Raw genomic sequence first — 13,634 nt, 5'->3', positions numbered from 1 at the left:
TTACAAATACTCCCTCATCTCACAAGGTCAAGAGGAAAGAAAATCCTGGATTAGTCCCCTGACCTGGTTCTGCACCGGAGTGCTTTCCTTCCATCGAGTCTCTGGAAAATCCGTTCTGTGGATTTGTTTAATCAAGGGACAGGGCTGAAAACACAAGTGTCTCGAAACACGAGAAGTTGAAGATCAGTGTAAGATGAGAACAACCAAAAATGACAGAAATCACATTTGAGAAATGTTTATTTTACTTGGTCCATGTCCCTTCTGCTAACATGGAGGAGGGCGGTGTTTATGACCTGTGCTGCAGCCATCTTCCACTTTGTTTTATCAATCAACCAACAAACAAAGAGAGAAAACTTTTTACACTTTGTTGATCACAACTAATGTGGAGAGAATAAACCTGAGATAAATATGAAAACCTTTAAAATCCTGTTTTCCAGCCTGAACGTCCACGTCACCACATCACAACCAGATTTCACTGTAAAACATGTAAACACGTAAACATATAAACATCATAATAAAACTAATGTTTCTCCAGAAAAACAGCTTTCATGTAGTGCTCTAGTTTTACATTGTGCAGGTACCGCTCTCTAGTGGCTACATGTGGGCACTGCACTCTCCTCTGTAAGTTGTCCATCTGTGATCAGCAGGAATCTTGAACACCTCAATTGATCGATTGTTTATTGGTTGTTATCTTAATGACTAATCTCCTTTAAGACGTGTGAGTGAGTGGGAGTCAGTGTGTTCACAGGCATCACAGATGGGAGGATTGTGGCAGGTCGGTGTCTCTCTCCGGCTGCTCGCCCACAGCCGCCCGTCTCCTGTGGAGCGCAGTGTACAAGCCTCTGACTGTGAACAGCAGGGAAATGGCTGCAAAGTACGAGGCGTAGATGAAAAACTGGAAAAAGAAGTGAAGACAACTTTATTCCTCAGAATACTTCCGTTTTGTTCTGGCTCCTCAAACGGCATCGTTGTCAAATACTCATCCGTCGTGAAGCCACTTCTGCGTGTTTACCTGGGAGGTGATGGCGAGATGCAGAGACTTGGCGTTGATGACGATGGCGGTGAGGACGCTCTGCAGGACGGTGCCGACGAAACTGTTCACGCCGAACACCAGAGCGTAGCGCTTCCTGTTCAGGGCCTGGGCGATCTGAAAACTGAACAGACAGGAGATGCTTCACAGGAAATTCATTCAGTAATTAGTTTGATATTCAGGGTTTAAGTGGCAATAACATGTTAGAAAACTAGAAGTCCTAACAGCTGCCTCTTTAAACCGCAGTTAAATTCACTAGATCCAGATTTTCTTTCATTAGGATTCATTAATTATTATCTGAGAAATCCAGATGTTGAAAAACGCCATTTAAACAAAAAGTGAAACTAAAATTCCTGCATCTGTTGATTCAGATCTGCAGCAAAATATCTTTACCTACAAGGACCAGGTACAATTTCAAATACTGCAGCCAGAACAGTTCCAATCTAAAGTTATAAAATAATAAGAGAAGAGAATGTGTGAGTAACCAAAGACATTATATTATAGAAGTGTTCTATCCACGTGTAAAGATGTGAGGGCTTCAATGCTCCCATTTAAGTTGCACATGCGGAGCCACAAACAAAGAAGATATGGACGAAGATACCGAGAAGGTTTTCGGTGATAAGAGCCGACGCCGGTGTCGATGTGCTGTGAGAAGAATGAATACATCACGTCCTGCCTCCGCCTGCTGAGACAACCCTCAAGTCCGGAGAACGACCCAGATTATTGGACATCCTCACGAAGTCGAGTCCGAAAAACGGCATTTAACTTACTTGAATGTTAATATATCCACAATAAAACAAAGGCGGTGCACTTTGAGGAATGTTTGCAAGTTGTGTGACTTATAGAAAACGTTTATTATCCAATAGCATTGTGAGGCTAATCAATAGGGAGCGTTCCCGTGGCCTCAACATTCACAGACTTGTTCTCAGGACTAAGTGAGGACATCGGGGGCTTCACAGGGTTAAAGGGGCTGTCGGGCCCCGGTGGAGCTTCTGAGGTCTGACCCTGATGTGTTCTCACGTGCAGATGGTGATGAGCTGCATGTAAAGGGCTTTGAAGATGATGTAACACGCGTAGCTGATCCAGATGTTGTCGGTCATCTCCATCAGGAAAACAGCGGCGGCGATCAGGAGCGTGAACCCCCCCAGGATCAGCTCCCCCCACACGGACCACTCCAGGGACACGTGGCCCACGGCGACCGCGGCTGCAGCTCCTGCAGGGGAAACACCACAGAACCACCTCAGAGACCAAATCACTAACTGTTTATTCAGGTTTAAAGGAAATAAAACTCAAGCATCAACATACAGTCACATCACATCTGGCACATGTGGATTCATTCGGGAAACTCAACCCTCTTTTAGGCCTTCTGTGATTTTGGGTCGTCAGTCTGTTTTTCTAATTCCTGATATCTCAAGGACGCCTTGAGGGAATATTTCAAATTTAGTACATGTGTTCAGTTCGACTCACAGATTAACTGATTAGTCGAAGGTCAAAGGTCAAGGTGGCCTCACATGACCTGAAGTCTGACTTTAGGATATTTCTTGTTGGAGAAATACAACATCGGGGCAGGAATTCAAGATTTGTGTTCGTCATTTAAAAATCAGGTTCAAGAACTGCCTATGTAGTTGAATTTTATTTCTTTATTCATTCATCTTGAGCGTTTTACAGATATCATTTTATTTTATATTTATTTAATTATTTAACCCCTTATTTAATTTCTCGCAGTCCTTACTGTTCTTCTAGCATTTTGTTATTTCATATTTTTTTCTTATCTCTTTTAGTATTTAGTGTTTTATCTGTTTTTGTTAACCTGCCTTTGCTCTGTGTGTGAATGTAAATTGTTTTTATTGCTGTTATTCTGTAAAGAACTTTGTGTTTTATCGTTTGCATGAAAAGTTCTTTACAAAAGATGAAGCCTGATTTATTCTTTGTATTTAGAAGCTTTTTTGAGACGTGTACGGTTTATTGATTTTCTTATTGATACGATTCACTGCTTCATCTCTGAGCACTTTTGGAAAATGAAGTTTCTCCTTTCAGCCACAGGATGGCACAGTGCAGCTCTTCTACATCACACGTGGTCTCATAAGGAGACGTTTGTCCCCAATGGACGGACGAATAGAAAACTGGGGAGAAACTATTGATTATCTCACAACACTCTCCCGTCCTCCTTTCTCCTCTTTTTCATCCCCTGGTATTCTCTCCATCACCTCACGTTGCTGCACATTCCTCACATGTTCCCTCTGCTGTGTCAAACCTCCTGTAATTGCTAAAGTTTAAATCCAAGTGTGTAAATAAGGAGACTCATCACTAACACCCTGCAGACGAGGAGCCGTTCACCCCGAACTCTTCATCCACTGCAGAATAAATAGAGTATAATTGCTCCACTCTATTAAATGTGTACTTTTCCTTTTGTCCCTGATCCGTTTGTGGTCGTTCAGCACGAAGCGTCCGGCGTGAATATTCGCCCGCGTCCCCTCTGTGTGTATTTAAGAAGAACTTAATCAGTCCCCGGGCTCTGATTAGCAGAGGGAGGGTCAAACGGAGACTGAATAATTAGAGCAGTTTCCAGTGGTGTCTATCGGAGGCTTAGCGAGGTCAGCAGGAGGCGGCGGTGCCACTTCATCGAGAGGGATCGATACAGGGGGGGGGGGGGGGGGGGGGGTGCACGCTGCAGGACTGCATGCTAAGTACACTGTAATACCTGCGAGTACTTACGTTACTTTACTGTGCACGACTTACTTCTCACTGTCCAGTTGGTTCAACTCATGTAATGTGAGTAATGCACTAAAATATGTAAACTGGACTTTGCTCAACTCACTTTGTTTCCTTTATTTTTCCTTGATTGAAATGGAAATATCACAATAAGTGTAAATAAAAAAAAAAATCATCCTTGAAAAGTCAATTATTTACAAAAAAGATTGAATAGACTAAAACTGAAAATTACCACAAGTTAAATAAAATAAATAAGGTATAAAATGGAAATTTTAAAAGTTTATGCACTTATGGTCAATAGTGCATTTAGGTCTTTGGTATACTTTGAATTTCAGGGACTTGATGTAAAATTGGGTTTTATTAAAACATGTATGTTAGGATGAGGGGTTTCATAAATGTAGCTTTGTGAATGAAGAATTAACTAAACTAAAACTAAATTAACTAAAACGTTAATCATGAAATCCAATTTTTTAATAAGACACCAAAAATAACACTGTTATGTTCAACAACATGATGTCACTGTGGTTTTGCTGTTTAACCGTTCCATGAATTATTTCCAAAACAACAGAGCATGAGAACAAACTTATTTTACTTAAACTGCTAAAACTTTGAAAGACTAAAACAAATTAAGTTAATACAACAATTTGTTTAGAGTAAAACTAAGAAGTAAATAAAGTTAACATTAATATTTGCTCCCATTTTTCAAGTCAATAGGGAGAAGATTCTTTAAGATCAACAATATAACGTCTGAATGTGAATTTAGAGAAGTTAGGTTAAATATCACTTCAGATATAAAGTTAATAAACGTCCTGGTTTAATGTCTGAACCATAAACATGTCCTCTGTGCTCGTGTTGACTTTCTGAATATTGAGCTGTGACCTTCCTGTGACCTCACAAGTCAAAACATCAACGAGAGGGGAAATTGGAGAATTAATTGCAGAACTGCAGATTATGACCGACATCGAGCGGAGACGATGCAGCGAGCGCTTTAAACCCGGACTGATAAAGATGTTTGATGTGTAAATAACTGGAATATTTACTCCTTCACACCAGAGATAAATAAATGGGTCGAGGTTTCCTGCAACTCCTTTTCCTTGAAAGTCAAACTGTGCCACACAATATATCTCTGTTCGCTCTGCACACACACACACATTTGGGTTTTATCATAAAACTAATGAGCTGCTAAAAATGTTGTGTTCAAGCTCCATATTAATATGCTGAATGTGGAAATAGTGACTTACATTGTAAATTATGCTGGGGGAATCCATATTCATATTTCCCCCTATCGGTTTCCACCAGGGGTTTTTATTTTCCTCGGGGATGTTTGCAGAGTGTGGAACACAGAAAAATACAACGGGGATCTTTGGGGAAATATCAGACACGGGGCTCGCTACAGCTTGACTGCATGTTGGGCCCCGACCATTTACAAGTGAAAGGCAAACAGCTGGATGTGGTTTACACAGAATAATTGCCTTTGGTTCCTGGGGAACGCAGGAATGTATCTGTGCTATAATCAATAAAAGTGCTCTGACTGGATGGCGGCAGCTGCTGCTTCACCCATCTGGGGATGAGAGCAGGCAATTAAATGGTCTAATTAATGCCGCTCCTATTGTCTCCCTTGCTTTGGGGCGTTGTGAAATACTGATAGAACGAAGGGATTGTGTTTTGTTTCTGTCTGTTTATTCAATTATGTTTTTCTAGTGGAATTTGTATAACAGCCATGAGCTCCACTGACAATGTTTCTATCACAACAAACCTGAAACCCTTTCTGTTTTACAGAGGTTTTAGGATTTAAATGTTTTGGGTTTGGATTGACATGTAAAGTTTCAAGGAGAAACCAATAGTGGAGAAAGTACTTAGACAATATTGTGTAGTACAGATTCAGTTGAAGAGTCTCTGGCTCGATTGCTTGATATTCAGAAATTATACAAAAGGTGTATAAAGGTGCTGGACAGAGGTGAGGAGATAATGAGTGAATTTTTGAATTTTTGGGTGAACTATCCCTAAATCTACCCCTTTAATATCTAATACCTTGTGGTTGTCTAACCCTAACCCTTACCTGACAACATGCCGATGGCGTCCACCCCTCCGTTGTAAGCGGTGACGTTTTGCGGCTGTATCTGAACCCAGAGCAGCTGCACGTAGCCGGAGACCTGGTAGAAGCCGCACCTCCCCGTTGCCATCCATATGCAGAAGAAGAGCAGAGCCGCTGAAGAATAACATTTCTTACAGTCCTGTAGGAGATTTTTGAAAATCCTTCCCACGTGCTCTGCAGCCACGACGCTCTTTGCCCTCTTGCGGAGGTCGTGAGCGCCCTCGTGTGGCTGGCTCTGCCGTACGGAATCTGTCCCGTTAAGATATATACTGGTCTTCGGCATGGGCAGGAAAAAGGTGGTTATGAGTCCGATGGAGACGGAGACGAGAGTCACGATAGCCAAGCAATAGAGGGACACGCCACCCAGGGACACCAGCAGTTGACCCAGGAGGCCGCCCACGGCGTAGCCCAGCAGGACGGCCCCTCTCACGTAACTGGTCACCTGCTGGTAGCGGCTGGCGGGAACCACCACGTAAATGTAGGAGAAGTAGGCCACGTCTCCCGCCGAGGCCACGCTGTAGCTGAACAGGGCCAGCTGAGCCGAGCGGACCCCCGAGCCCACCAGCACCAGCAGGAAGGAGGTGACATAGGTGAGGCCCTGGAGGATGATGACAGGCTTGTACCTGAGGACGTCGGTCACCAGGAGGACGGGGATGAGCAGGACCAGGCTGGAGTAGGTCCACACAGGATACACCTGTCTGGTCACCTGGAGACGAGAGGCGGACAGAGACCTCGTTATTTTTAGAGAAGGATTCCCTCACTGTTGATAGTGAAAGGAGAGAACCAGACGTAATATTCAACCTTATTCGTTGCTGAGGAAAAACCTTGTTGTTCCTGATGTGACATTATGAACAACATTCATAATATGCAAATTAACCCAGTTTTAGCAAAACTTTGCTTTTAGATAGTTTTTTGTTCCATTTTGGCCTCGACTCAATTAAGATTCAAAGATGACAGTGGCTCCTGGATACAGAATATTGTTTATGATTGACAGCAGATGCTTTTTAATGCTCTAAATATGTAAAATATTAACTGTTTAAGATTAAAAACACAATAATTAGATTCTTAGGAAATTTATTGTTGTCACAGTTTCTGCCACGGTGGAGTCTGACATTTCCAAAATAACCAAAAGGCAATTAAATAACACGCCAATCATCTTATGCATTGTGATTTAACCCCTCACCTGCCCCCCCCCCCGAGTCAATAACGCTGAGCCCAGACAAAGAGGCGGAACATGACACATTAAATGACACGTGAAAATATCAAGGCATCGATTTGTAACGTGATCATGACTGTGATATTGCATTAGACTGGTCATAGTGTGTTGAATAGCGTTAAACTACACTTGCTTCCAAATCAGGGATAATTATAATGATTATTCCTCGTTAGATATCTATTGATCCCTCCTCAGAGGATAAATCCAGATTTATTGCTTCTTAACGTGCGACCATGAGGCCAAACGCTCCTCTTGACCCGCTGGTGCTGCAGATGTTGTGGTTACTGTTGTTCTGCTCTGCTCCGATCGATCGGTGGCAACATCATTTTCAGTATATTGATTAAAAATAGATGCGAGTGGGCCTGAGATAGCTGAAGTGCACAGAAACGAGCTGAACGTTGCGATGTGAATAAAGATGTAGAGAAAAATAACAAAAACAAACCAGACTTCACATTAAGAGCTGCAGAAAATGGACTGAAATGTGATTATTCTACCTAAAGAAAACAAAGTTGGAGTCTGAATTCACCTTAAAACCTCAGAAATTTATCAAGTTGGTGGTGGTACCTTTCTTAAATTTGTGGAGTCGGCACTTTGTTCACAAACTTAGTTAATTTCTGCAGCTGCATACAAACTCTGAGAAGCCATTCAGGACCACAAGTGGAAAAAAGTAATTTGCATCATACATGGTTGAGCATCAAAAGAGTTCAGCGGCTGTAATTTGTGTGAACGCAGCGACGCAGCAGAGGTGTGAAGGAGCCTCTAGATCAAACTTTACTCTGAAATCCATCTTTATATCAGGTTAGTTTATGATGCATGGAGTGAAAACAAAACACCAGTAAATAAAGTGAGGCAATGAATATTACAATATGGATCTTTCCTCCCAGATGAGATGTTCAATTCATGATTACTGTACTTTAAATGACTTAATGGGATCAAGCAAACTCTTTTATTTTGCACATCTTTCCTTTAGGACAGAAGAACATCTGTAGTGATGCTGCTTCTTCACCCAGGACAGAAAGGACCCTTCTCACTGTTTCTAATAATCCCAGAAATCTCTCCCTGTCTGTAAATGTCTCACAAATCTCAAGAACTATCCCATAATGTGAGAATCTGTTGCGGAGCCCGTCCACTTTCTATCCTACATATGTTTATGTACGAAACGTGGAGCATGCTGTATATAAATATAACGTTTTGGGGCCTCGGCTCCACAGGCCTCATTCAGTACGAGCTGCCTCACTAGCGCCCCCTATACAACCCGGCGGTTGGGTGAGTGGAAGTTCACATTGTTAATCCCTTTACGAGTGACTGTGGAATTACCTTTCTCGTACACATAAGACGCCTCTAAAGAAGTTTCTTATCGTTCACTTGGGTTCACGATGCGCACGGATCCCAAATCCCAACACTGCGTCATCTGGTTCCGAGTGTATCCGGCTCCCGTCAGGATCGGGGGGGTGGGGGGGTGGAAAAGGGAAATTATAAACCAGAGTCTCACAAACCTCTCTGAACGACCCCCCCCCCCCCCTTGCACAACCTCCGCTCCCGTGTGTTCATACCTGTTTATCTCCTGCCACTGATACCCAGAGACGCATAAAGCAAAATCCCCCAGTATAAAGAAGAGAGTGTTTTTAAATTGTCAGCTTTATGTGCGTTACTGCCACTCTGGGTTGTGCACGTTGCTTCTTTTACGACTTTGCTTTTTGCCTTTCTCTTCCTCACGGGTCAAAGAGAACAGCCCAGGGCTACGGCACGCATGAAGAACACTAATGCACATACACTGAGCTGCCTCCTGGTGGTAAACAAGAGTGTTAATAAATCATAATGGCACATAATGGAATGGAAAATTGATTATAATTATACTGACATTTACATACTGTATAATTTACATTTATTTAAATATCAAATGTCTGCTCGGAACTAATGTTATTGAGAACACACGTTATAATTATCAAATATATTCGTGTTTAAATGTCAAAGTGTATCATCCATTTGTTGTGTTATTCATACTTTGAATTCATACGCACATTATTCAGTTTATTTACGGTGTTCACATGATGTATGTTCCGTCTGGTTCCACAGCTCCGGTGCCTCACCTGCTCTGTGGTGAGGTTCTTGTAGGTTCCTGTGAGGAACTCCGTCAAGAAGGGTTCTATGGGCCTCATCATGGAGAAGAACCCATACGTGCAGAGCAGCACAGTGGGGCCCACCCATCCAGTACAGCAGGGCCCACAATGGCGTCCCCAGCAAAGCCCACCGCCGCCGCGCTCCCCGCTCCAGCAGAAACCCATCGTTCCTCTCCGGCTCCCCGGGGACGTCTGGCGAGAGCACAGTCTAATTCAGGCAGTTTAATCTGTGGAGATATGGAAGCCCCAGATAAGGCCAAGGTGAGACGTACCGCGAACACAGAGTCACCTGCTCTGCCATTGTTCCTCCCCTCCTCCCAAGTTTCCGCGGCCACGGCGCCGAGAACTCAGGGAAAAGAAAGAAAAAAAAAAAATGGAGGCTGTGAGTGAAGATACATTAAGATGAAATATGAGGTGGCGAGGCCCCGGGGCTCCAGCAGGTTATAATAAATACCGTCTCCGGCTCCGTCTCTATACAAAAACACCCTCGTTCCTGCAGATATGGAGGAAGAGGGTGGAAGTCAAGCAGGGGAATATGTATGAGTGTGTGGGGGGGCGGCACGGTGGCGTGTAGTCCTGCGAACACACTGTTGATGTCATGAAAGAAATGATTATTACCTCCACCGAGGAGGTTTTCATCTGCGGTGGTAAATTAGCAGGATTACGCAAAAACTACAGAAACTGATTTCCTTGACACTTGGTGGAATGATGCATTCTGGGTCATTTGGGGGAACGTTTGGCCTCATGGGTGAAGTTAGAAACTTTAATCAGGATTCATCATCTGAGGAGAGATGAACTCGTATCAAACCGTTATTTAAAGGTGTGATCATGAGAAGGATTAACAGGATCAAGAAAAAACTACAAAACCGATTTCCACAAAACGTCTTTAACATTGTCAGAGGACGTTTTTCCACTTTTTCCATTGATTTCTTATATAATTCATGGATCTTAATGGAAATACTGATACGTATGAGTGTAGATCCAAATGAAAATCGAATTTAAGTAATGTTCTTGCTATTATTTATGTTAGTTTTATCCTTTTCTTTTGCCATCACTTTTAAATTGTGTTGTAATATTTTATCTGTTGTGTTTGAAATTGATTTAGCATCAAATCATTTGCTGTCTTTGATTTGAAATTATATTTTACGCCTTTTCATTTGCTTCTTCTCCTTTTCTTGTTTTTTTATTCGACCTCTTTGTGAAACACGTCCTCGCGGCTGCTTTGAAAGTTGAAAATATAAAATATTATAGTGAATTTAAATTCACAGTTGCACCTTGGTGGTCGGCTCTCCACTGAGTGTAATTATAGTTAATAATAACAAAAAATAAATATATACAAAATAAAGTTTTACGAAATGCTACATGGATTTAGGCTGCTTAAAAAAGTAAAAACAGAAATATCGAGCCTCAGTCCTTTATCTGATCAGTTAATCCCACATTCAGCAATTTGTCTTTGTAGCTGTGACAAATAAGAAGTCGCTCTAACTTTCAAGTCAGTTTTTTCGGACTTTGCCGTGCGGCTCTGCGGCGGATCCCGAATTCCCAGGGAGAGAAATAAGCAAGGCAATCATTCCCCCGAGATGAGAATTACTGTAGTCTGTAATTTAAAATACCCAGCAGCGAATTATATATCAGCAGTGGGGTGTCGACGGAAAGCTCTGCCTCAGCTCAAACTGTCAGAGTGTCTCCACGACTTAATTCTCCACATCAAGGTCGCAGCAAAGAAAGTCTTTTTCTTATTATTCATGTATTCGGCATTTCTGGTTTAGCGTTGTCAGTTTTTCAAAAATAATGGTTGTTCAGTGGCTGCAGACGAGGAAACACTCAGCCTGACCTTTTACACTTTACATGACGGGGGTTTCGTTCGGTTATATTCTCTCTCTTCTCAGTTGTTATCACCACCACATGTTGATATAAAAAGGTTAAGATATAAAAAGGTCAGTTTCAATCCATGTGCGTGTCTGTATGAACAGAATCTTACATTTACACCAATTTCTTCCTGTTTTTTTTTTCATTTGTTCATCTAATTTTTCCATTTTTCGGAGCTGAAGCTGTTTTTATTATGTTGTTTTTCTATTTACCGAATATTTTCCTTTTCCTATTCTCCCTCTCACACGGGAACTGACAAAGCTAAATATGAAGGCGCATTAACGGAGCAGCCGCTCTGCAGGAGGCTTCAGGATCACCTGCGCTCTGGACTTATTACGCTCTTAATCATCTCTGACCTGCCGTCTCCCTCCTATTAATCCACCGCGGACAGAGATGGACCACATTCTCATTCCGTGGAGTCAGACTACCTCATTTTCTCCTCTGTGATACTCTCCTGCAGTCTCTGCTCAAAGGAGTATCTGCCCTGCCTTTGTGCCTCCATCCCTTCTGTACGTTCAGGGGTAGAGATAGAGTTAGACAGACTTACCACAACTCAAACGGACGGGGGGGGGGGGGGGATGGTAATGGCCAGTAAATGTGTGAAACTGACAGCTGTGCACAGTGGGAGCAAATAGAGCTCAGCATGGTGAAGGACATCTGAAGGCTCACGGCACCACCGCCTGCACCGGATCAGCTAAGAAGAGTCCTCAGAAGAAAACCCTGAGGGATTTGATTCGGTGGGAACAGTGCGGCGGCCCCGAGGAGCTCAGTGCACCGCAACTGCAGAAAACACACACAAATACTCCCAAAAACTCACTAATACACAACTAAATACTCATGTTGTTGCCATGCAATGTGTTCGGAACCACAAACTTTACTATTCATACGACAAAGACGTCAGGAGAGTTTTTAGAGATAAGCGCCGACGCCATCTGTCCTTTTTTCTAAAAACTCAGACCTGCTGCCCTCTCGTCTCTCTGCCATTTGTCTACTTCGCAGGTGCAATGCATGATGGTATAGATCGCTCACTTATTGCCCATCATTTGTTCAACGATTCCACTGTATAGGGTATAAAAAATGTCCTTCCTATACAGATAGTATACAGATCCGGACCTTGTTTGGCACCTTTGGTTGATGTGCGGTATTGCTGTGGTTTAACTTCCGGCCCAGATCTGGCAACCAGGAGCCGCCCCAGCGCCAACACTCCATGTGATATGTGGGTGGATGTGGGACAAATCTGGGCCAAAACAACTTTGCTATGTGGGAGGTGATAGCGCGTTGGGCTCTCAAGGCCACCGTAGAATTTCTGCCTCACAATCAACTGTTTCCCCCCAAAAAACAATCTCACAGAAACAGCAAAGATACAACACGAGAGCGTTTTTTTTTTAAATCGCACCTTTTGACTCAACAGCTCTGCTCTCAAATAAACTCAATTTCCTGCCTGTAGCCTCGCTTAATATTTCAATTAACCTCTTCATCCCCTCCTCCTCATCACGTCTGAACTGCAGCATCTGACATGGGGAGCGTTCAAAGGCGGCACAGATGCATCGATTCCTGACGCTTCGCAGACCAAAAGCCTTCTTCCTGCAATCTCCTGTCTTTTCTCTCCCTCACTGGCAAATCGTACGAGGAGCGGACTTTGAAACTAGTGTGTGTGTGTTTGTGTGTGTGTGTGTGTGTGTGTGTGTGTGTGTGTGTGTGTGTGGCGGAGGAGGCGGGGCTGAGGAGTTTGTGAGTCTCAGATAAGCACATGTGTGTTCGGCTGCAGAACAGAGCTCCCACTGTTTCGAGCTGATAAGAAGTTTGATGTGGAGTTTTTTTAATGTTTTTTTACCTCCCTCCATTACAGCTCTTGATGATTTCATTGGACAATGAGTTGTGCTTTTAATAAAGTGGCTTAAAATTACATTTAAAAGACACCACACACAAATGTAGTACAAAACAAAAACCCTTCACAGGCTGTAATTTTCTTTAAAATACCCATTAAGTACCACTTAATTATCTTTATTACTTAAAACACAGTAATAAAGACATTAAGATTAGATTTTTAAGATTTATTTACCCAATCATAGTGCAGGACACACCATAATATGTATGTATATTTAGCCATGCATGACAGGATCAGATGAAAACCAGCACTGTGCTGTCTCAATAAACTATTTATTGATAAAAAGGCATCTTATTACATCATGCTTCACTATATTGATAAACATCAAAATATGTTTAACGCCAACAGACTTTTAATATTTAATATTACTTTGAATACTTTTCACTCATTCTCTTCACATCTTCTATTTCCACCTGAAATTTGGTACAAAACAATAAAGCAATAACAAAACCAATATATATATGTAGATCAAACAGGTGAAGCCGGAGGCGGTAACTTTTTACACCTACGACCGTTTCTACACAAACTTAATTTATTGTCTTCCCATCAGGTCTGAAGATCAGTAAATATGAAAACAAAGATAAACACCAAACAAAGAAGATTTTTTTAGACATAATTAAAGTCAGTTTTGTTTATCACCTCATTTTTAAACATTTCTTTAAACCTTCAAAGTGATCTGCATGTTTCGGTTCCTTGTGAGATAC

General features: G+C 42.3%; 1 protein-coding gene across 1 annotated transcript; it reads right to left on the bottom strand.

Annotated features, from left to right (window-relative positions):
• Positions 1 to 654: 654 nt before the first annotated feature.
• LOC117760189 (thiamine transporter 1-like) lies at positions 655 to 12,597 on the bottom strand. The gene is made up of 6 exons (XM_034583021.1): positions 12,513 to 12,597; positions 9,144 to 9,400; positions 5,802 to 6,543; positions 2,051 to 2,243; positions 1,013 to 1,154; positions 655 to 895 (listed from the first exon to the last, which is right to left on the bottom strand). The coding sequence occupies exons 2-6, from the start codon at positions 9,336 to 9,338 to the stop codon at positions 752 to 754; spliced, it is 1,416 nt and encodes a 471-aa protein (XP_034438912.1). The 5' UTR covers positions 9,339 to 9,400; positions 12,513 to 12,597; the 3' UTR covers positions 655 to 751.
• Positions 12,598 to 13,634: the final 1,037 nt, after the last annotated feature.

This window comes from Hippoglossus hippoglossus, chromosome 4 (assembly GCF_009819705.1).
Source record: "Hippoglossus hippoglossus isolate fHipHip1 chromosome 4, fHipHip1.pri, whole genome shotgun sequence".
Taxonomy (NCBI): domain Eukaryota; kingdom Metazoa; phylum Chordata; class Actinopteri; order Pleuronectiformes; family Pleuronectidae; genus Hippoglossus; species Hippoglossus hippoglossus.
The sequence above is the reverse complement of the archived record's forward strand: the minus strand, read 5'-3'. Positions and strand labels throughout refer to the sequence as shown.